Source organism: Erpetoichthys calabaricus, chromosome 14, assembly GCF_900747795.2.
Source record: "Erpetoichthys calabaricus chromosome 14, fErpCal1.3, whole genome shotgun sequence".
Lineage (NCBI taxonomy): Eukaryota > Metazoa > Chordata > Cladistia > Polypteriformes > Polypteridae > Erpetoichthys > Erpetoichthys calabaricus.
The window spans coordinates 21,500,058-21,525,000 of NC_041407.2; the positions used below are offsets into that span (position 1 = coordinate 21,500,058).

Sequence of the window (24,943 nt, forward strand, 5' to 3'; positions counted from 1 at the left end):
TATTACATATATGTACACATGGATATATTAATCAACTTATAGGTGGGTTTTGCAAGATAACCACATGCTTGCTGTTACAGAATATTGGAATTTTTTTATTCTGGGAAACAGACTGATTGGACAAAAATGTGGATGATAACCAAAATGTACTTTAAAACTAGTAAAATTAAGGAGGTCACATGTAAGCATCGAATTTATTGTGTAAATAATTGTACTTTTTATGAAAGCATTCCTGAAACTATTGAACATTTATTTTGCCTATGTTCCATTGTTAAAAAAACAAATCCTCTGGATAGAGTTACAAACATACATTAATAATAAATTTTATTTATATAGTGCCTTTCCCATGCTCATTACAAAAGAAGACTAATGTGGATATTGGTTTTCAAAAAACAAATACTATGTTAAACTACAACCCCACTGAAAATAGCTTTTAGAAAGTGTAATTTCTCTCCTGCCATCTTCTTAATCGCTTTTCCTGATGAGGGTCACAGTGGCAGCAGGTCAAGCAGGTCCGTCCCGACTTCTCTGTCCCCAGCTACAGATTCCAGCTATTTCTGGGGAATTCCAAAGAGTTCATAAAAACCAGCCAAGAAATATAATCCCTCCAGCATATCCTGGTCTGCTGCATGGTTTCTGCCCAGTGGGACATGCTTAGAGCAGCTCTGGGGGGTCCACCAGGGGAGCAACCACCTTACCTGGCTTCTCTCTATGTGAAGAAATAACCAGCCTATTGTGAGGCTCTCTCGAATCGCTGAGCTTGTCACCCTATCACAGAGTGTCAGCCTAGCGGATCAGTGAAGAAAGGTCGTTTCTGCAGATTGTACTCGAGATCTAATCCTTTCAGTCATTTCCCACAATTCCTGAAAGAAAAATGCCATTTGATATGAACTTAGTTATCATATTGGCACATTATAATATACACAGAATGAAATGGTCTGAAATAAACCTTGTGTTTAAACATTTTGTAAAAGTGTATCTATTGACTATTTCAGAATTAAAAATATGAAAGCAAAGTGTCCTTTATTCCTCTTTAATTTGTTTAAACTTTCTAAACTGTATTTGGTTTTATTCTGTACCCTGGTAGTGTTTTTGATTAAGGTAGATCTGTGATATGTGTTCTTGTTTGTGTAGTATTTTGTTGTTTTTAATCTTAATAAAAAAATGATTGGTATGAGGTGACTTAATGCCTCTGTCCACTTGGACCTTACAGACCTATTGTTGTGTGTGCGTGTTTGTATGTTCATTTTCTTTCCTCATTAATAAGCATATACTCTGGTAGGGCAAACAAATCCACTTTAATAAAAGGACAAATGTCTCTGAGTGTGTCTGTATCTGTGTGTGTATGGGATATGTGAAAGCAATGCTAATGTTTGTGTACATTTTATTACTACAAATGTTTGTGATATGCCATCCATTTGAATGACAAAAAATGTATTAAATCACTACATGCAGAACAACATACATTTCAATTGGATGGCACTCTGCAAATGTGAACATTAAATACATTGAGGTCTAATCCACTTTAGATGGGTAGCACAGCTTGTTACTTACACATTTCATTTGAGTGTGCGAGTGTTTGTGTGTGAGTACATGTATCTACAACACAATAAAACACTAAAGTCTGTGTGTCCAGTCCCTCAGAACAAACCGATTGATCAGTTTGGCTTTTGTGATGCGACAAAAGAGGAAGTGCAAGTGTGAGATGCACGAGGAGGATTAAAGTTGCATGCTGAAAGAGTTGCCTTCAAAGCATAAAGTATAAAACTGGACAGGAGGCACAAAATGCATCTTGAAAATAATGAAAGAGTCTGAGAAGCAGGCTTTATGGTACCATGTTTGAGAGAAGGAATCGTCAGACAAGATGGATTCAGACTCACTGAAGTTACATGTAAAGCAAGACATAGCAAATAATTTTAAATTATTCTATTACTTATCTTCGACAGGTAGTATTTAAATAAATTATGTATTGCAAAAAGTACTCATGCAGACATTTTGGAAATCAATAAGACCCAGTCCGATGACAAAACAGAGCAGATTGTAAACATTCCAGTTAATTAAACAATTTCTGCAGCAACTATGGTTGGACATGGGTCTAACCATTTTTTTTTTTTTATTAATTTTTATTGTAATCATTCCATACAAATAGATCAATTTATAACCAAACAAAACTGAAGACAAATCAAACCCCACCCCTGAGAAGGAGAGCTTAGCTAAAGGAGAATTGCTTAGGGCTTTTTAATAAGACAACAATAAACAAAAGAAAGGGAGAAATAAATATACTGTATATGTAAAGAGATGGAGAAGGGAATTAAATGTGGTAATAGTTATTTCTCTTATTCTAAAATAATATTGATCAGATCCTGCCAGGTTTTGAAAAAATTTTGTACAGATCCTCTAACTGAGAATTAGATTTTTTCCAATTTCAAATAATATAAAACATCGGTTTCCCACTGACTTATCAGAGGAGAATTAGGATTCTTCCAATTTAACAGAATAAGTCTGCATGCCAAAAGTGTAATGAATGCAGTCACCATTTGCTTGTCCATTTCCACTTCAAGTCCGTCTGGAAGAACACCAAACACAGCTGTTAATGGGTTAGGAGGGATTGTGACCCCAAGGCTGTCTGAGAGGCACTTAAAAATTTTGGTCCAAAATTATGTTAATTTGGTGCAGGCCCAGAACATGTGACCCAGTGAGGCAGAAGCTTGGTTGCAGCGTTTGCAGGTTGGATCTTGCCCTGGAAACATTTTGGACAGTTTTAAGCGAGACAGATGAGCTTGATACATAATTTTTAGTTGAATAATTCTATGCTTTGCGCATATGGAGCTCAAGTGAATTCTCTGCTTTGCTACCTTCCACTCCTTTTCTGATATATTGATTAAGAGATCTTCTTCCCAATGTCCTCTTGGATCTTTGAAAGGTAGGGACTCTAATAGGATTTTATATAATGCAGAAATGGTGTTTAATTCCTCAAAATTGAGTAGTATTTTTTCCAGCATTGTGGAGGATGTGAGGTGGGGGAAATCGGGCAATTTCTGTTTAACAAAATTTCTAATTTGAAGATAGTGAAAGAAAAGGTAGCTGGGAGGTTTAATTTTGAACGAAATTGTTCAAAAGATGTAAATATGTTGTCTATATAAAGATCTAGGACATGGGTCTAACCATTTTTAATGGATATGGGAATAAGTACTGGTCAAAACTTGACCAAAAACAATAGGCCTGGATCCTGGTACAAGACAAGCATGATGTGACTTGTTTGAAAAAGATAGCTGAAATTTTTTCAGATGTTATCATTGTACATAGGTCTCAAAATTCAGGGCAGATACTGTATCTTGGAAACCGCTTGCAAATTTTTGTGTATTTGCTAGAATGCATTCATTTAGGAGCTCTACACATTGCAAAAAAAAAAAAGTATTTTTCCAAAGAAAATTGTAAGTTTAAGACAAATAAATCAATTTCGATTTTCCACAGTCACACATGCAGATGCCATGCTATAATATGTATTATGTACACAAATGAATGTAGAGTAAAAAGAACAAGAAATTGAATCACATGATAAACTTTTCTAATATTTAATTTAAAAACTTGACTTTTGAAACTTGACTATTTGCTATTTGAGCTAAATAAAGTAAACATGCTGCATAAATCGACAGACTCATACAGGGTGGCTTAATGCCTATGTACACTTTGACATGAAGAGATCTATTGTTGTGTGTGTTCATTTCTTTATCTTCCTCCTCAAGCATACTGTATAGGCAAACACGCTGACAGCTATCTTCACTTATAGTTTTTTTTTATAAGTACTTGTGTGTGTCTCCTTGTGTGCATTGAAGTATATATAAAATAAATTATGGATTTAAAAACAGTACTCCTGAAATTTTTTTTACAAATAAATAGGTTAGTTCAAACCGTTTTTAAAGTAAATGGAGATATGTTTTGGACCAATACAATAGATTTTAAGCTTGAAACATGACAAACATTAAATGACATATTTGAAAAAGACAGGTCAGTTTTTTCGTAGGTTATCATTGTACTGTACATAGGTCTTAGCATTAAGGATGTTCATCGCAAAAATCTGCTAATTTTAAATGGGTGTTACTTTGTTACCATGTGGTTGCCCAAGACTCGATACAACCCAATAAAAAGCATCATTTTCCAATAAAAATAATTTTTATGCACAAAAAAAATCTTGATTTTCGACAGACCCACACAGACATTATGCTAAAAACAACTTTTCTCAAAGTTTTGAACATCACAGACTCGAATGCTGACCTTAACTCGAATATCTGACCTCATACATGGAAGTATATTTTCTTTGTGTTTTAACAAATCTGTGTCTTTATGCGTACTAATTATGTATTTAGTAATTAGCTAAATCTGTACTTGAATTTTACATGAGAACTTGTCACAGTGCTCTGCGCCTGCACTCTGTGAAGCGCGCTGTACAAACAAAAAATAAACTGAACTGGAACTGAAGTAAAACAGAAATATATGCTGCTTTACCTCTTCTAAAAATTAGGCTGAGTGTGCAACAAACGATGTATGTAGAATGCGCTGTTAAAAAAAATGTAACCGCATTACTGAAATACACCATAAAATTACATATCCATTAATGAAAGGAAGACAAACCAAACGCCGCACCATCCAAAAGGGAGCAGTTCAGTCTGGCACCTACTGAAACGCGCTGGGCGAAAGGCATTGTGGGTAAACAAGATCGTTGCTAGGAGACTGAAGGCGGGCTTGGGGAGATGCGCCTTTGCTTCCAGGTTTGCGCGACTCTTGCGAAGTAACGTGACTCGAGTTAAGTGGGCGGTCTCTCGAGTTCAAAACTCTTTGTGTACATTTTCCGAAAACGTTTATAGCATTCTGCGCATCTGTCGGTAGCGATTTAACTGGCGTAAGATTGTGTCATTGGAGATACGCATTCATGCAGAGACATTTTGCAACGGCCTTGATGACTCGTCGTGATGCCTTAAGCTAACTAGAACATTTAGTGGGTAAGTAGTTGCTTTCTTGAGGGAAACTTTGCGTAAGCACTGTCATTTCACTTGTGTTTTAATTCTACAGTATCGTTTGGTGCTCTGCTGACAGCCATTGTAAATACTCGCTCTACTAATCTTCGTTTTCAGTAGCCCATTTAATAAGATAGTGTGACGTGTCTTGCCATTGCATGGGCTATAGGGAAGGGAAGCAGTGTTGGGGTGGAGTCTTGAGGGAACCCTGTTTGTAAGGGTTTGGGGCACCTCCCTAGAGAGAGATGAGTGACAGGGATCTGGGTTAATTAATTAATGGGGCGTGATAAAAGGTGGTGGGTGGCCGGAAGTTGGAGTTGGAGGCTGGAGAAAGTGAGGAGAACAGTATAAGGTGGAAAAGAAGGGAAGTAACTGTTTGGAGAGTAAGAGAGGTAGATAGGACGAAGGTGATTAGTCTTTGTTATTTTGGAGGTGTCCCCGTGACCCAGACAACGGGCGGCTGTAGGGCACCGTTTATATCGCGGCTGATTGAATAAAAAGCCAGTCGGCATTTTTGGAAGACTTCCCCGGACAAGCGGCTCCTGAGTGTGTTATTCGACGGGACGTCACAATATTAACGCGCTTGGGTTTAAAGAGCCTTGAGGTTTATGATACAGAAGTAAATAAACATCAGAAATAAAAGTGAAGCAATTGGAAAACTTTAAGTGGAGCTTGACAAAAAGAATTGGGAATAATGTAGTAAACGATGAGAAATCAATTTATATTAACTGAGTGAAGAAAACGTTAAAAAAAGCTAATGGTAATTTTAGGCCACTTTCTTCGTCATCGTCAGGTATCGTCATCAATTAGAGGGAGGACCGTCATTCGCAGTCTTGCTTTGTTTTCAGTTAGCCGCTTTATTTTTTCCATAGTGTTTTATTCTTAATCTTTCCCCGATTTTGTCTAGGCGTTCCTTCGCCTTTTTTATTGCCCATGCTCCAAGCATACATGTCATATGGTTAGGGTCTCTAAGACGGAGGTTCTCAAACTCGGTCCTGGGAATCCCCTGTGGCTGCAGGTTTTTGTTCCAGCCAGCTTCTGTTTTTAATTGTACTCCTGGGCTAATTAAGTGAACTGTTATTTCCCAGATTTTCTGTTTTTGGAACAATGTAGAAATTAGAAATTAAGAACTAGAACTTAGAAAACAGTTTGGTAAGAATATTAAAATGTACTAAGCAGTTCTATGTGAATAATGGTTTTTTTTCTTAATATTTTATACTTGATTTTTAGTCTTCCAGGTGTTCTAATTGTTTAATTAATCCATTATTTACTAATTAGCGGGTCTGACGCTAAAGTAGTTGCAGCCTTTAACAATTCAGTGATGTTTGCTTGGGGTGTCTGCTCAGTTCGTTTTTAATGGTCCCTATTAAGATACAATGAAGGGAGCAAACTGCATGGAGAAAGGGCAAAGTATAATGAAATCAACAAAAGTGAGTTAAGTGTTTAGTTCTGTTTTTGCTATACATTTATTTCTAAATGTCTTAAAAATGTAAAAATCGTGCTGCAGTGGTTTTCTGAATGTAGAATAAGAAAAAAATACCAGCTAATTAAATGAGATCAGTTTTGCCAGTTGCTGATCGAGTCTGGTTGGAAAAAAAAACAAAAAAAAAACCTGAAGCCACTAGGACTGACTTTGAGAACCCCTGCTCAAAGATGTTCAAGGCCAAACTTCCAGCTGATCCCATTATTACATGCCCAGCTAAGCCTATTTGTAGATGTTTTGTTTTCACTCTGAGTTACAGTATACGTCTTCGTTAGTTACATTTGGTTTTCCAGGGTATTAGTAAAACTAGCTGTGTTTACCCGGCTATGCCTGTGAAATTTTCTAAAACAATGGCCTCAGTTATAGTGCCATCAGTTAGATACGTCAGAATTACTGTGTAACTATCCATCCATCCATTTTCCAACCCGCTGAATCCGAACACAGGGTCACGGGGGTCCGCTGGAGCCAATCCCAGCCAACACAGGGCACAAGGCAGGAACCAATCCCGGGCAGGGTGCCAACCCACCGCAGACTGTGTAACTAACCAAATACTTTTTTTTGTGTACAATATTTGAAGTATTTTTTTTTTTTTTTTTGCCAAGTGCTAATATTGTTAGTTCACTGGAGGTCCTTGTTCTTGAATGTGCTACATTTGGCCATGAGTAAAACATTTGTATGGTAGATCTGTTCTTGCTTTTTTGTTGATGGTCATTGGAAAACACAATTTTACAGTAAACTGTATTCTTTTGAAGTCTGAGGTAATTAGTTGAATAATTGGAATACTGGGTATGCTCACTGCCACAGCACGTAGCAATATCAAGCTTACTAACCGTCTTCTTTGAGTTTTGCATAACTTTTTTCCTCTCTCTCCACTTCTGCAGACAGCTTTCATTTGCATAAAATGGCACATCTCATTTCTCCATGCGATTGCTGGTAGTGCTATGAAGATGCAGTGCGTGATTAAGTTATTTGTGGACAAGATTGATTTGAAAAGTCATAATTTAAAAGCAGGCTTAGGTAAATGAATGTATCCTAAATCTGAGTGCTTGCTAGTTCATGTTGCATTTATATTATTAGGTTTGGGTTGTAATATCTGTGGTCTTAATTAAATGCAAGTTTATTAATTTAGTATATCCAAAGATGTTAAGATGGATTAATCTATGGTGATTATCTACCATCTTTTCCTAATATATCTGTAAAAGTCATTCCATTGTGTATAAAGTCCCTATTTTTTGTTAATTGGCCTAACAGTAGTTTATGCAATGTTCTGTACAATTTGCATGTGAAGCTTTTTTTTTTTTTTTTTTTTTTGGTCATCTTAGAACTGCAAAGTTTTGCATCCTTCAGGTCGGCGTTTGGAGTATTTGAACAACACTGTAAAAGTGATGTACACTTTGAGTGTTTCATAGATTTCATATCTGTAGGTACTTTGTGTACATCAAAATAAACGTAAACTTCCTACTAGTCTTCACTTGTTTAAATCTTTCCTTATTGTGTGAATTCTGTTTTTTTTATTTTTTTTAAGACCCTGTTAATTTTAAGTATTTCAAGTATGGTTCTCTATGACTGAGCAATTCCACCATAAGTGACAAGAAGAAAATGGAGTCACAAAATTATGAAGAATACATTCACTTAAAAGGCCTAAGAAGGCAGCTACCCTGCTAATGACAGATCTAGACCAGATGGATACTTTTTTTTTTTTGTTTTTTTTTTTTAAATCCCTAATACATTGTCTGCATGGTGGGTGAGAATCAACTATCAGCTTTGCTTTTTGTCTGTAGCTTCAGTTCCTTAACAGAGAATAAGGTGATGCAGTTGACAGAAATATATAAGCAGTGTAAAGGCCAGATGACCAAATATTTTATTTGTTTGTGGTCTGCATGTCATGTTTTTCAGATGATTCACTTTTAGGCAGTCATCTTGCTACATTTGCTGCTTCCAATATTGTGGTTTTGCTTTTTTTTACATAGAGTTCACTTGGTTACTCTGTCTTAATCAGATCTAGAGCACTTTGGTGAATTGTTATTCCTCTATGGGTAGGTGTGTAGAATTTTGGCTTGTTCAGTCAGTCATTCTGGAAATGTATAAGGTGCTAGGCATGAGGGTTAGGGGCATGGTGGGTGCTGTAGACATTTTTTTTCAGTATTATTTGGGAGTGGAAAACTTATTCTTTAAGCATGTTCAATTAAGTAATTTATGTAGCTAGGTTCACATGATTGCTGTTTTCATCACAAGCTGTCCCCACTCAGCTTCTGGGACATGAACTTGGATCTTCTTCCATTGCAGAAGGTGGAAAGCAATCCATCTTAGCCAGCTGACCCAAAGGAGAAATCCATCAATTTGGGTGATTAAGCTTCTGACCTGAGGATGCCTTCTTCTTTAGTTCTGCTACAAATATATATCACTAGCAAAATACCCGCGCTTCGCAGGTGTGTTAAAGAGGTTATGTAAAAAAAAAAAAATATATATATATATATATATACACACATATCTACATAGGGAGGGAGATGACAAATCACAGCTTCCTGCTTTCTAATCGGGCCTGTGATTGGTGCTTTGACTGATGCCCTGATCCCACAGTATCTCCCCTTAGGAGAGGCGTTAGGCAATTGTAATTGAATAGCGGTGCTGCAAGTTTAGCTTTACACCTGTTTTTAAGGCTTATTGACTGAAAGGGGCTTTCATGAAAAAAGTTAGGGCTTTGCTACAGGATACACCCTCCACAAGTTAAGGAAGTAAAAATAAAGGTATATATTTCTGTTTTATTTAAACCTTTTAAGTTTGTATGCGGGCGGCATGGTGGCGCAGTGAAAGGTGCCAGTTAGGATACTCGGGTTCGCTTCCCTGAGTGGAGTTTGAATGTTCTCCCTGTGTCTGTCTGGGTTTCCTCTGGGTAGTCAGCTTTCCTCCCACAGTCCAAAGACATGCAGGTTAGGTGCATTGGCGATTCTAAATTGTCCCTGGTGTGTGGGTGTGTGCGCCCTGCGGTGGGCTGGCACCTTGCCCGGGGTTTGTTTCCTGCTTGTGTCCTGTGTTGGCAGGGATTGGCTCCTGTATTTAGGATATAGCGGGTTGGATAATGGATGGATGGACATTTGTATGCATAGCCCCATTTGCCCGTTTTCGTTTTTTTTCTTCAGTAATATTTCGGCAAACCCGGAGCTTGTCAGTTCAAATCCTGGTACTGACACCACTGTGTGACCCTGAGGAAGTCACTTCACCTGCCTGTGCTGCAAAAAACAAAAGTAATGTAACAAATTGTACCTCAGATGTTGCAAGTTGCTGGAATAAAGGCATAAGTCAAATAGATAAGTATGTATTATACACATAGGATCTATTCATTTATTTTCAATTAAGTCATCTGCAGCAAACCTTTATAAATGAGGGTTTCTCCTTTTTAGATAGTGAAAACTGTTTCTTCTTCATTGAGGTTTTCTCTTGGAGAGCTTTTTTCATTTCATTGAAAATTAAAGCAGCAGCTGCCAAAATATGTAGCTTTCTTACTAATTTTTCAACATTGTGTAAAATAACTTTATAAAGTAACATAAAAGGTTTAAATACTGGTTATCCTTTTACACTAAAATATTACTAAAGAGATACAAAAAAAGTAAAATGCATATGCTGTTTTTCTTTAAGGAGATTAAATATTACTGAAGAGAGGGAAAAAAAAACAAAACAGCCAAATGGGGCTATGCATACAAACTTAAAAAGTTTAAATAAAACAGAAATATATACCTTTATTTTTACTTCCTTAACTTGTGGAGGGTGTATCCTGTAGCAAAGCCCTAACTTTTTTCGTGAAAGCCCGTTTCAGTCAATAAGTCTTAAAAACAGGTGTAAAGATATTGACCATAAGCTACGCAAACCCACCAAGACATGGAATCGTTTAAATCAAGGCGCTGCGCTACCTTCTTCCAGATCGGCCCCATGGCGTTCATATTTTTCCAAAGCAGTTCTGGTCTCCATCGGCATCTGTAGCTGAGTCGAAAAACACCATCCCATACTATTAGTTAACGATTAACACATTTCTATATGTATTGTAAGCATACAATACAACTGATAATATGTTGCGCTTATTTATCTGGTGTACCGACATTTTTGCGCGTTTAACGGCTGAAATCCAATGTGGTTTGTGCCCTTCAGAATGAAAACAGTTTGCATTTACCTTTTTAATAAAAGGCGAGCTTTTAAGCCTGAGGAATCACCCCGTAAATGCACACATTTAATTGCACATGTGTTAATATGTATGCTTACACACTGTTTCTTCTTCATTGAGGTTTTCTCTAGCATGTAGATCGGGGTAATTACATTCACGGCATTCGTAGTCTGAATCACAATCTGATTGTATGGGTGGTTACCTACCAGGTAACGCTTATGGTTGGCCAGCAAGTCAGCTAACATCAGCCACGGTGCCTTCAGTAGTGAGAAGCAGATCATAGAATGGTTGAAAATAGTTTACTGTCAAATAATGCAAAGAGTACGCGACGCGTGTTTCGCCCTAATTCTTGGCTCATCAGGTGTACACACTCACTGCACTCGCTTACGGGAATCGGACGTCAGCGCTAGAGGGGCTTCGCAGCGGTGAAGTATTGCTTTTAAATTTTAATTAAGAAGAAAAGAAAACCTTTTTAAATTGAGGGAAAATATACCAATAACAATTTAAGGATCTGTTTTTTTGTGAAGCTGCCTTTACACAGCCTGTCCGCTGTTTTATAAACGAACGCCATATAAGGCCGTCCTTTCTCCTTCACAGTCAGTTCACGTGATTACGTGGGAAGCGTGATGACGCGATACGCAACCCCCGCAACCCTGCCTCCCACGGCCAGCGAGCTGCAGTCCATTACTGTATATGGACAAAAAAGAGGTTCCAGTTATGACCGTTACGCTTTGAATTTCGAAATGAAACCTGACTAACTTTTTTTAAGTAAGCTGTAAGGAATGAGCCTGCCAAATTTCAGCCTTCCACCTACACGGGAAGTTGGAGAATTAGTGATGAGTGAGTGAGTGAGTGAGGGCTTTGCCTTTTATTAGTATAGATTTTCAACATTGTTAAACATGTTTAAAACATGAATACATCAGATATGTTTGGGACTCCTTGCAATTGACAGAAAACAGTACCAGAATAACAATTTTAATTATTTTATTCTCTGTTTATCAAATGAAAAATTGACTGTCTGACTGACTCATTCACTCAGTTAACAAAAACACTGCTTCCTGTTTAACTAAAAAGCTGAAATTTGGCAGGAAGGTGCATCAATGGCTGTAGTAGGGGTAAAAAAAAAACCCCCATTCAATAGAAAAACTAAATACTCCAAAATCTCAAATGCTTTCACAGATCTGATTGAACTTTATGAATTTGTAGGAAAAAAGAAAATTTTGACATTTATTTATTTTTGATATTTGTCATTAATAATGTTCTAGTGAGTGGAACATTCTAATGCACTGCGTCCCCTGTTTCGCCATAGTGCTGACTGTGATTTCACAGAGAAATGGTGTGTGCCACTTTATGCAAATGTAGATTATCTGCAAAAGTGAAGTGACAGGAGGAAAGTTTGACGCTCAAAGAAAACATCTTTAATAAGCGCTTGCCAGCCTCTGTGGCAGTGAGCGTAGTCAATTTCATGAAACTGATCCAGCAAACAAGGTATTTAATATATATTACTCCCTATCCCCTTCAGGCAATTAGAGAGAAATATTGCAGATAAGGTGAAAGATGATCCAAAGAGATTCTTTCAGTATTTTAATAGTAAAGGGGAATTAAAATATACAGACAGGGAAACGGCAAATGCTCTAAACTTGGGGTTTTCTAAGGTATTCCCAGTGGTAACAGGGACTACAAAGGAGGTACTGAGTAATTTGAAAATTGTAAAGGGAAAAGTATTGCTCCGATTAAATAGACTAGAATCTATGAAATCACCAGGGCCAGATAATATTTATCCTTGAGTACTTAAGGAAATCAGTGAATTCAAATATAAACTCTTGACACACATTTTTATGAAGTCACTGCACACGGAGGGAATTCCAAAGGACTGGATCATGACAAATATTATCCCTTTTATCTAAAAAGTGTAATCAGGAAGACCCAGGTAACTATAGGCTAGTATAGGGTTAACGTGCATCACAAGCAAATTAATGGAAGAGATTATTAAGGATATGATTGAGCAACACATGGCAAGAACATGAGTTTTAGTGAACAGTCGGCATGGGTTCAGAAGAGGGAAGTCATATTTTACTAATATGCTGGAATTCTATGAGGAAGAAACAAAAGGGTATGACTAGAGTGGTGTGTATGTGTATATTATTTGTCTTGACTTTCAGAAGGCATTTGATAAGGTACCACATGAGAGATTAGGCATCAAACTAAAAGAAGTAGGAGTTCAGGGTGTGATGTGTAGATGAGTGAAGAATTGGATCAGATACAGGAAGCAGAGGGTTATAGTGTGAGGAACCCTATCAGAATTGGGTAATGTTAAGAGTGGTGGTTCAGGGGTCAGTGCTGGGGCCCTGCTTTTATTTATTTATTTATATATATATATATATATATATATATATATATATATATATATATATATATATATATATATATATATATAAATAAAAATATTATTTGGATAGGAATGTAAATAACAAGCTGGTTAAGTTTGCAGGTAATATCAAGCTAAGTGGATTGGCAGATAATATAGAATTCATTGAATCATTACAGGGGGTCTTGGAAACATTCAGATTTGGGCAGGTTTGTGGCAAAAGCAATTTTATATAAGGAAATGTGAAGTATTACATTTAGAATATTAGATTTAAATACACAACAATGGGAGGTTTGAAAATTGAAGGTATACCTTAGGAGGAGGATTTATGAGTCATAGTGGATTTGTCACTATCAATTCCAGACAGTGTTCAGAAGCAATTAATTGGGCTATCAGAATGTTATGTTTTATAGCATGATATGTAGAGTACAAGTCAAAGGAGCTCTTGCTTACGTTTTATAAAACGATGGTTAGATCTCATTTGGAGTACTGAATACAGTTCTGGGCCTCATGTATAACGCAGTGTGTAGAATTCATACTAAAACATGGAGTATGGACAAAAGTGGAAATGGGCATATGCAGAAAAAATATCCAGGTGCATAAAACTGTTCGTATGCCAAGTTCTGCACTTCCTCTTTAGAAATCCCAATGCATGTGAAATTTAATGCACCTGTGTATGCCTTTAACTCCAATTCCTCACAGATTTTTGCATATTTGAATATGTAAATCAATATGAATAACCCCCTTTTTTCTGTGTTTTGTAGCAACTGTCAGCCCCCCCCACTTTTGGATAATAATTTCATTGTCTCACTGGAATACAATATTTGCGTTAAAGCAGTGAGGATTTGCCTAAGAGTGTGATTGTCCTTTGTTTACTTGTTTTAAGTCTGTTACTGCATGTGTGTGTTTTTGTTATTGCATTGAGTTCAACATGTTGTTGTTAAAAGGAGATTAATAAAATGATTTTTTTTTATCTAGGCCAATAATGGGCCCCAATGGAATCAAGCGATCAGTTCTGCAGGTGGTCTTTTCAGATTGCCAGGCTGGCCTTGGTAAGTTGCTGTCCACTATTTGTCTGCTAAGATTTTCATTTTCTTCATAGCATGCATAACTCTTAATTCTTAAAACACCCCAGGTGTGAAAATCACAGGTGGCTCTCGGAAAATCTCTGGAAAAGAATATGGCATCTATATAAAGCGAATTCTGCCTGGAGGGATGGCTGCAGTAGATGGTATGCTTAGCCATTTTCTTTCTCTTTGATTTAGTAGTACTAGGGTGTTGTACCGTGTTAGCCATTATGAATGTAGAGAAAAGCCAAGCAAAATGACACCTTTTATTGACTAACTAAAAAGATTACAATATGCAAGCTTTCGAGGCAACTCAGGCCCCTTCTTCAGGCAAGATGTAAAGACGTCTTTGATTTAGTAAATGATTAGCCTGTATTATCTTCTGTAATGCGTATAATTACAAGAGGGTATGTAATATACTAACAATAAAACTGAGATTTGCATGAGTTTCTAAACATTGTTTCAATTGTAGTTTTCTTCTCTGCTTCCCATACATACCTACAGATTTGTTATTGTAGGCTTTTGATACTGTATATCTTTGATGTAGGTAAAAACCTTATGTTGTGTATTTTTAAGGTTGGTGGCAGAGAATGGTGATATGGCCTTAAAATGATATCAAAATATTTCGGGTCATTTTTTTTCTTAATTTTTTTTTTTTTTTTTTTTTAAAAAACAGGAACGTATCGCTCAAAATTTAACTAAATGTGCTTTTAAATAAGAAAGCAACTAATTTAATGGATCAAATGGTCATGAATATCAAATAAGTACAGAGTAAAATCAAATTTAAATCCAAGTCTTCAATGTAAGTGAAAGTCAAAAGCTGTATAAATTACCCTTTTTTTTTTCTAGTGTAATAATAAATTGTAGACTCATACAAAAGTGACCCTTCATATCCATAGGATAAATTTAAACAGCAAAATGAGGTAAAAATGAAATGGAAGCCCTGAAGTTTAATGCAAATAGATTCCTTATTTATTACTGTTAATGACAACAAAATATAATTTTATTTTTCTGTTCCAATAGGACAGAATATTTCCAGCTGATATACTGGATATCATAGTTTTAGATTATTTGACAGAAAAAGGCATATCCAGTGATGGCAGCTTCAGTGCTGTCCTGTGACAGGTTACTGGACAAAATACAGTGCTAAATACCTTGTTGGATGTTGCACTTCTGCCAAGGATTCAGAAGCTGGGTAAAAAATACTTGGAACATGCATCCAAACAATTCAATTAATTTAAACTTTAGTTTTACTAAATTTCTTAGAAAAAAATGGGTAGCTCTGTTTAAAAATTGTTATGACTACACCATGATTGCTGTCCTTTACAATGACACAATAAGGTGCATCCTTGAGAGATTTTAAAGTTGTTCAATATAGTACAATCGAGGCATTAATTATTTATTGTTTCTGTCTTGGCGCAAACTAATGTCAATTATTGAGCTGTGCTGGAATCTGGGAATACCCAATTTGTTAAGGCAGATGTTTAATCTAGTTGTGGTTCTTAACTGTGGTAAATGCCAGACAATGTCTAAATATGACACTAGCTGAACAAAGAGTATTAGTTCGTGGTGGTGGCAGCGAGTCGGATCCACTTGCAGAGTCACAACACCATATGTCAGATCTAGGCCGTTTCAGGAAAGATCTGATGTCATCACAGTTTCAGGACAGAGGTTCGGAAGATGACTTTTGGAAGGTCTCAGTGAGTCATGGCAAGGTCCTGAAGTAACCCTGTGACATGGACCAATTCAAAAAATTAAGTAATAAAAATGAGAAGGAAAAACGGTACATCAAACCAAACCATATGTTTCATTGAGAAGTTCAGGGAGTTTCTGCCATCATGTCATGTCATAGATCAAACGAAACAAAACGTTTAATCAGTAAGACTCCGGGAGCAGTAAAGGTGTAGGAGGATGGCTGTGATGTGCTCGCTGTTGCCAGTCTGTATCAGGACTCTCAAACTAGACTTTTGAATCAAGTAAGGAGTTAACATTCGTCGATGCAGGATGTGATAAAGGCATAATAAGTCTTTCAGCATTAGAAAAGAAGTGGAATGAGTGAACATGGGAAATGTTACACAGGTGGAGGTAAAGTTTCTTAATGTGGTTATATGGGTGGAGTAAGAAAGGGAGGAATCATAAATGACACCAGATTTCTTTGTAGTAGAAGAAGGTGTGACAAGATCATCCCCAAGAGTGATCAAAGAGGATCATTTTCTTAAGATGAGCTTTAGTGCCAATTGGTAGAACTTTGGTTTTATTGCAGTGTAATTTTAAGAATTGTATTCTATCCAGGTTTTAATTTCACTGAGGTAAGTTGCAAGTTGAGAAAGCTCTGATGAATTTTCACTTTGAAATAGACCTGACTATCCTCTATATAAAAATGATAACTCAGTCTAAAGCTATGAATAACATGGCCAAGGGAAAGCATGTAGATACAGAAAAGCAGAGGATGCAGTTTCATTAACAAGGGGAAGTCAGATGGAGGAACTCCTATGAGAAATTAAGGAACGACGGTTACTTTGGACATGACACATGAGCAGCGTGACCACAACACAACGTGCAATAACTTTTAATTTTATGCAAACTGGACAGTAGCTGCTCAGGAAGAAAGTAACAGTGTTTAGCAGTATAAGGAAAATAAGCCAGAGCTTCCATCTCAACTACAGGCCACATGGAAGAAACCATTGGGAGACATTAAAGTTTGTCTACAGAACTGACATGTTGGTGCACAATGTAATGTTGATGAGTATGCTGCACAGGGAAAGGAGAATCCAGGCCCAGAAATTATAATGGAGGAGTGGAGAATTTGGACAAGCTAATGACTTGCTACAGCTGCAAAAGAAAAACATTATGCTGGACGCTGGCCACAGGCAGTTTTTTTTTTTTTTTTTCCAACATATTGAACATCTCAGAAAAAATGCTTTTATCATCTTGTTCCAGCCTGGGTCCAAGGTTGTACAGAAGTGTCATATGAGACAAATCTTTCTTGGGGAGCAGAGTAAACAATTGGAAAGACCTTGCTTACAACTGGGAAAACATCTGCCAAAGAACCTGCATCTGCAGCCATTGTTAAGATTCAACAGGAAGATGCTTGTGCTGTACCATTCCAATCCACAGAGCAACCAATGACAGCACTAGTAGCTTGTGTGCATGATGAATGTGTGTCTCTCTGTCTTATTTTAGCCTGCTAAACTCTACAGTTGAAGATATGTACCATTGTAGCTACAGTGTTGTGTAGAAAATGAGAAAATTCTGTTCTGCTTGATAAAACAATAGAATGGGATATGTCTGAGGGTAAAGAGTGAACAGGTTTACATTGCTTATTGTTAAAATAAAGTGACCATCTGTTTGGTTGTTTTCCTTTTTCTCCTTCAATAGTACATATGTAACAAAAATGTAATTATAGGTTGAGGGTCAAGAATATTCATGCTTCTCAATGAAAATAAAAATACCAGGCTTGTACACTGCTGTGTTTGTGAACGTCAGAAGTGTGAGGCTGTCCAAAACTATCTTTGATTTGAATGTATTTGAGTATGGTGTGTGGTGACTTATAAGACCACAATATTCCATTAAAATATATTTTACAGCTACATCTTCATAATGTCTTAAGGCCTCAATTCTTCCAGTACTGAACAAAATTAATTTATGTTCTACCCTCCAAATGGAGTCATTTCTACTAATTTTCTTATGAGATAGTGCTATCAAAAGGCTCTTAAGATATTTTAAAACTAAGTGAGCTTTAAAAATACTAACATAAGTAACAAGAACTAATATCAATATTTAAAAAAGAGACATCAAAAGAAACTTACGCCTAATATTTTTAATATATTAATTGATTTATGAAATTTGCTTTTTACTCTAAGATTTATTTTATCCCAACATTCCTGAGCAAAAATAAAGGGTTCTTTTGCCAATGCTGCATCTGCACCACCACCACCTAATCAAAGCACTGTCCTTACATTGATGGATTAAAGGCTAGAAGTCCACATGACCATCATTATCAAATTCTTCCATGAGAACCCTGAATACAGTGAGGACTGATTGAGGTCATTTATGTTAGGTAGAATGCCTAGAGGGGGCTGGGTGGTCTCGTGGCTCGGAACCCCTGCAGCCATCTGGAGTTTTTGTTATTTCTGTCCTCCCTGGGCGTCGGACCTTCCTTTTATTCTATGTTAATTAGCGTTCCCTAATCTTAATTATTTATTGTCTTTTTTCTCTTTCTTTGTCATGTAAAGCACTTTGAGCTACATTGTTTGTATGAAAATGTGCTATAGAAATGTTGTTGTTCATTAGATAGATACTTTATTAATCCCAAGGGGGAATTCACATACTCCAGCAGCAGCATACTGATAAAAAAACAATATTAAATTAAAGAGTGATAACAATGCAGGTAAAACAGGCAATAACTTGTATAATGTTAATGTTTACCCCCCCGGGTGGAATTGAAGAGTCGCATAGTGTGGGGGAGGAATGATCTCCTCAGTCTGTCAGTGGAACAGGACAGTGACAGCAGTCTGTGGCTGAAGCTGCTCATCTGTCTGGAGATGATACTGTTCAGTGGATGCAGTGGATTCTCCATGATTGACAGGAGCCTGCTTAGTGCCTATCACTCTGCCACAGATGTCAAACTGTCCAGCTCCGTGCCTACAATAGAGCCGGTCTTCCTCACCAGTTTGTCGAGGCGTGAGGCGTCCTTCTTATTTATGCAGCCTCCCCAGCACACCATCGCGTAGAAGAGGGCACTCGCCACAACCGTCTGATAGAACATCTGCAGCATCTTATTGCAGATGTTGAAGGACACCAGCCTTCTAAGGAAGTATAGTCGGCTCTGTCTTCTCTGCACAGAGCATCAGTATTGGCAGTCCAGTCCAATTTATCATCCAGCTGCACTCACTCCCAGGTATTTATAGGTCTGCACCCTCTGCACTCAGTCACCTCTGATGATCACGGGGTCCAGGAGGGGCCTGGGTTTCCTAAAATCCACCACCAGCTCCTTGGTTCTGCTGGTGTTCAGGTGTAGGTGGTTTGAGTCGCATCATTTAACAAAGTCCTTGATTAGGATTCTATACTCTTCCTCCTGCCCACTCCTGATGCAGCCCACGATATCCGTGTCGTCGGTGAACGTTTGCATGTGGTAGGACTCCGAATTGTATTGGAAGTCCGATGTATATAGGTTGAACAGGACCAGAGAAAGGACAGTCCCCTGCGGCGCTCCTGTGTTGCTGACCACAATGTCAGATCTGCAGTTCCCGAGACGCACATACTGAGGTCTGTCTGTAAGAGAGTCCGCGATCCATGCCACCAGGTATAAATCTACTCCCATCTCTGTCGGCTTGACCCTAAGGAGCAGAGGTTGGATGGTGTTGAAGGTGCTAGAGAAGTCCAGAAACATAATTCTTACAGCACCACTGCCTCTGTCCAAGTGGGAGAAGGATCGGTGTAACATATAGATGATGGCATCCTCCACTCCCACCTTCTCCTTGTATGCGAACTGCATAGGGTCGAGGGCGTGGTGGACCTGTGGTCTCAAGTGGTGAAGCAGCAGCCGCTCCATGGTCTTCATCACATGTGACATTATCGACTGCATCGGTGATATCTTGGAGAGCTCTTCTTTGTTCCTTCTCCTCCATCCCCAGAAAACTTGTCTCAAACACTGCACTCTGAATATCTATTGTTGTTGGTACAACCATTTTACAGTGTGGAGGTCCTTTTTATTATTAGTGGCTCCTTAAGATAAGACCATAAAGAGTTCAGTAAAACATGTATTTCTATATGTCTATTTAAATATTAATAGATATTACATATATCACTGCTCTGCGTCTCATTAACACATCTGTCCAGTGCCCCTTTAGTGAACGACGTTGTCCTTGTAAGAAACATTAACAAGTTAGCCACACATTGAAAGAGAGAAAGAGAGACCATCTAACTTCAAAATTCTCCATTAGAATATTGCACCCACACCTCCTGATCAAAGGTAAATCTCACTACCATGCAGAGGGCAAAAAACAAAGAATATTACAACCAATAACAATGAGGTATGAGCAAATAATCTGATACACATCTTACAGCAGTAAAGTCAAATGGCACATCCAAGATGAGGTGCAGAGCATACTGAGGGGCACACAAAATAATTTCAAATTAAAATTATTTAATCTGTTTACATACAGTGCAGTACATTACATAATCTGGAACCACAGCAAATAAGTTGCATTAAGCAAAGTATTTCCAGCCTTAAAAAGAAATTTATTTGATTTTTCTCACCTTCAACATGAATACTCCAGTCACCTGACCCAACCAACTGTTGTGGAAGATTCTGCAGTCTAAACCACATCTGTGGATAGTGAAACGTAAAATATGTAATCTATCCTAAATGGTTGTATTGTAAAATATTGTGTTAAAAAGTAAATGTCCAAGTACTGTACATATATTGAAAATCAAATTTATGGAGAACCGCCTTCTTAAAATGACTTTTCAGATGTTATTTTAATTTGTCCAGTCAGGAGGGCTTAAAAACATTCTTGCTACAAAAAGGACAATGGAACTAGGTGCAACATCTGTTGTATTGAGTCAACGATGGTACTGTCTCTCCCTTTTGAATTATGTGTTTTGATAAAAGTGACAAAAAGCAAGATGGGATTAGCCACTTCAAATTCTATATTTACAGTAACTGCTTACAATACTCATTAACAACTGTATTAATTAAGCAATTAAATTTGAATTATTTAGTGCATTGTACATTGAGTATTGTCACAAAGCAGATTTAAATATTTGCAGGCCTTAAACCCTGAGGAAAAAAATGTTGGTGTTGGCACCAGATCATTATTGAACAAAAAATTATTCTGTTTTGTTTTATACAAATTAAGAATAAAGCCGCAACGTTTGAAAGAAAAGACAAAGGGCATATAGGAATGTAGATTCTTTGTAACTTATAGGCTTGACTAAACTAATATATGTTTAGCCTAAATTTGAAGGCTGACAGATAGTCAGAATCTTATACCTCTACAAGAGGTTTATTCCATAAATAGGTGCTTTATAAGCTACCACATAATTTCCAGCTGTAGCATTTTTTTATTCACTCCCTGTGAGAGTGATTGTAAGGAATTACAAGGTCACTCAAATATCAAGGTCCTAAACCATGCAAAATTATTCGTTATAGGTAAGCACCTGATAATCAATAGTGTACCTAATAATAATCAATACAAAATTTGCAGAAAGCCAATGTAAAGAAAACGAAACAGGGCTGGTATATAAACCTATTTCCTGGCTCTTGTAAGCACTTTGGCCACTGTATTGTGAACTAGCTTAAGTCTGTTATCAGCCACAAAACAAATTATTATGGTGGCAACATATATAAAGAGAAATACAAAGGATCAAGTACTGGACCTACGCAGAGGGACTCCATATTTTATCCAGGTTATCTCAGAATATTCAATGTTTATATGTACAAACTGCTAGAGATCACTTAGTTAAGATCTAAATCTGCTGAGTGCCTGACAACTTCTACCAGCAAGTTTTTCCAGTCTGCTCAAAAGAACAAAGCACAGTCTATTGTATCAAAGCAGCACTTAGATCTAATACTATAAGTCTAAAAATGCTGCTCTGATCAGTCAAGTGGAGTCGATTGCAGTGTAAATCATTGAATACTTTGACTAAAGCAGACTCAATATTATGGTGTTGTCTAAAATCTAACTGAAAATTTCCAAAGACATTACTTTTATTTACTTATTTTGCAAAAATACAGATAACTGTTTATTTACAGCTTTCTCTAAATTTTAGAGATAAAAGAACATTTAGAAATTGGTCAATAATTTGCTAGATCACCAGAATCATGAATTTTTTTTTCCTTAAGAAGAGGTTATTAGCGTTTGTAAAAAGTTTAGGTACATATCAAAGATTTAAGAACGAATTTATAATACTTAACTGTGGTTTACCAAAGAGAAAGTAAAAGACCTTTAACAATTATAGTGAGAATATTCAGGCACGTAGAATGTTCAGACCAATTAACTACTGCACCAAGTTCTGAATATTCAATTTGGGCAAAGGATTTTAATTGCACAGTTTTCTTGAAAGCAACCTTGTTTGACACTATCTCACTGGCTGAAAAACAGACATAATTTATTATAAAGCGTCATAGAAATTTCAGCCTTCTCTCTAAATAACCTTCTGATTAAAGAACTTAATAAAATCTTCACTTCTAAATCAAACAGGAAAATGTGGTTTGTTTCCAGAGAAAAGAAAAGGAAAAAATAAGATTTAAAAATTAAATAAAAACTATGTTAAGATTTCTTAGGAAATGAGTGGATGAATCCAATTTATAAAATATATAACGATAAATAGGCGGCACGGTGGCGCAGTGGGTAGCGCTGCTGCCTCGCAGTTGGGAGATCTGGGGACCTGGGTTCGCGTCCCGGGTCCTCCCTGCGTGGAGTTTGCATGTTCTTCCCCGTGTCTGCGTGGGTTTCCTCCGGGCGCTCCGGTTTCCTCCCACAGTCCAAAGACATGCAGGTTAGGTGGTTTGGCGATTCTAAATTGGCCCTAGTGTGTGCTTGGTGTGTTTGTGTGTGTCCTGCGGTGGGTTGGCACCCTGCCCTGGATTGGTTCCCTGCCTTGTGCCCTGTGTTGGCTGGGATTGGCTCTAGCAGACCCCCGTGACCCTGTGTTCGGATTCAGCGGGTTGGAAAATGGATGGATGGATAACGATAAATAATAAAACGGAACTTAAAAGATTTTATGTTAAAATATTGTCTTAAAGTACTCGGAATTTTCCAGTCAACAAGAAAATAGACTGAAGTTATAGCAAAATTCCCTTTTATTGTAATTTGCTTATGATACAATATTAGGTGTCAATTGCCCCAGTTTTTACAAGCCAAACTGAACAGCACTGTAACTAGTGTTACAGTCATTAACAATTACCTTGCTAGCCAAATAACAAACATAGCATACATGTACATTTACTGTTAACTTTTCAACCTGTTTTGAAAAATGTTTTGCAAACTGTACTCTTATAATAATAGTAATAGTAACAACAATACTATACTCCTTTCTTCCATCTTTAAATTTGCTTTATGATTGAGCATGTTGTGCTCGCTTATAAATGGTGATGTCACTTCTGTCTTGAAACTGCTAGTCTAGATCTGCAGTGCCTTATGGTGCTGTAGCTCTGTAGGGAGATGATATTGATGGCAGCAACAATGGTATCAATACTGAGGCTGGTTGGGGATTGCAGCAGTAAGTGAGTGGATTGGTGATAGAGAAGGAAAAGATGACGAGGAAGAGGCACCAAGTTCTTCGAAGTCCATTACTGGATTGAACGGGTCTTCTGTCACTTTCTATTACCACTGCAGTGGGAAGGGAAGAGAGGCCAGAGACTGGTAGCAAGGACTCAGATGTGGCACTCATGTCAAGGAAATTGCCTTACATATTGTGGCAGGTGGCCGGGTGTGGTCATCAGCCGCCTGCCTATTTAAGGAGCCACCTCCCCTCACTCAGGGCTGGAGTCGGGTGAGGAGAAGGACGAGGTCGGAGAGGAGGCGGCAAGGAGTGGCCTAGCGAGAAGAGAAAGAGAGGTGGCTTAAAGAGGAGCCTGGACTTTGGGAGACTGTTGGAGTTTGTGTGGCGGTGCACTTTAAAACTTTGTATATAGTGTAAATAAACGTGTGGTGATGGCTTTAAATGTGTCGGACTGTCTGTGTCCGGGCCGCCCAATTCACAATATGTGTAAACTTTTATCTCTTCTAGTGATATTACCTATAAATTAAATTCTGTCAGACTTTGACTCATCTAATAAGTAAGCTAATTTGTTGTACATCAGAGTAACCAGTATCGACAAAGAACTTACTGTTTCACTACTGTCATGTGCCATACAGCTTTCAGCTGTTCACCCGTCATTTTTATTGTGATGCTGCAGTATGTGTGTTCTTGCATGGTATATGTTTGTACATTCACACATAAAGAGGATAGTGGCATGAACTTTATTTACATATTTCATATTTAAAAATTAGTTTTGTTTTTTTTAACACCTCTGTCTCTTTTTGTCTCATATTTTAGGACGATTACAAACTGGTGACCTAATTTTGGAGGTTAATAATGAGAGCCTGCATGGTGTCACCAATGAAAGGTTAGTTATGTAGATCTGAATTATGCCTACTGCAAAAAACTAATCAAATCCTGTGAAAAGACAGCATGTATAATTTTATTCACTACTATAATACAATGCATATAATGGTAGTGTGACATCTTATTTGTTTTATTTATGAAATGTGTAGTAACCACCAAAAATTTTAAAAATACATTTCTTATTTTTTGACTTATGTTATCAGGTAACTAATTTAATTTACTTTTGTTAGCATTTGCAGGAGTCTGTGAGCAACAGGTGTGCAATCTCTATTGATATATACTGTGCAGTATTAGCTTGTCTACCTGGGATAAATCAGGAGAGTAGTAAAATGTATGTTACATGCATAAATTAAATAAAAAAACACATCTGACACTTACAACCTCCTCATCATGTCAGTAGGACATTTATTTTTTTAGTATTATTTAGTATTTAATGCTTCTGAGGTTGTCAAACCCTTGTGAAATGTTACTATGATATTAAGTGAAGGATTTAGAGAAATAGAAGTAATTTTTCCACAAAGAACACTTTGTAGAACCATATTAATAATTATCTTAATTCAGTAATAATATTGAAATGTTATAAATTATTTGGAATGCACCACAGTTGAAATGTACAACTTAATCACTGTGAGGGTCAAGAAGACCATACCCAGAGCAGTGCTTTTGTCAAATCTCCATGAAGTGTCTGCCTCCTCTTGCTCCTGTCATCTCAAAAAGCTTGTTACTCCAGCTCATTGA

At 37.2% G+C, this 24,943-nt stretch overlaps 1 protein-coding gene across 5 annotated transcripts in view; it reads left to right on the forward strand.

The window, feature by feature from the left end:
* The first annotated feature begins 4,709 nt into the window (after positions 1-4,709).
* The window catches only part of stxbp4 (syntaxin binding protein 4), a 184,544-nt gene continuing 164,310 nt past the window's right edge, over positions 4,710-24,943 (forward strand). For 3 of the 5 annotated variants that reach the window (XM_028818677.2, XM_028818680.2, XM_051936292.1), the window contains exons 1-4: positions 4,711-5,000; positions 14,001-14,074; positions 14,158-14,253; positions 24,137-24,206. In XM_028818677.2, the coding sequence (XP_028674510.2) occupies positions 14,008-14,074; positions 14,158-14,253; positions 24,137-24,206 (233 nt within the window). In that variant the 5' untranslated portion in view covers positions 4,711-5,000; positions 14,001-14,007. Of the gene's footprint in view, positions 5,001-14,000; positions 14,075-14,157; positions 14,254-24,136; positions 24,207-24,943 lie in introns of those variants that run through there. The other 2 variants (XM_028818679.2, XM_028818681.2) reach the window with 2 other exon arrangements.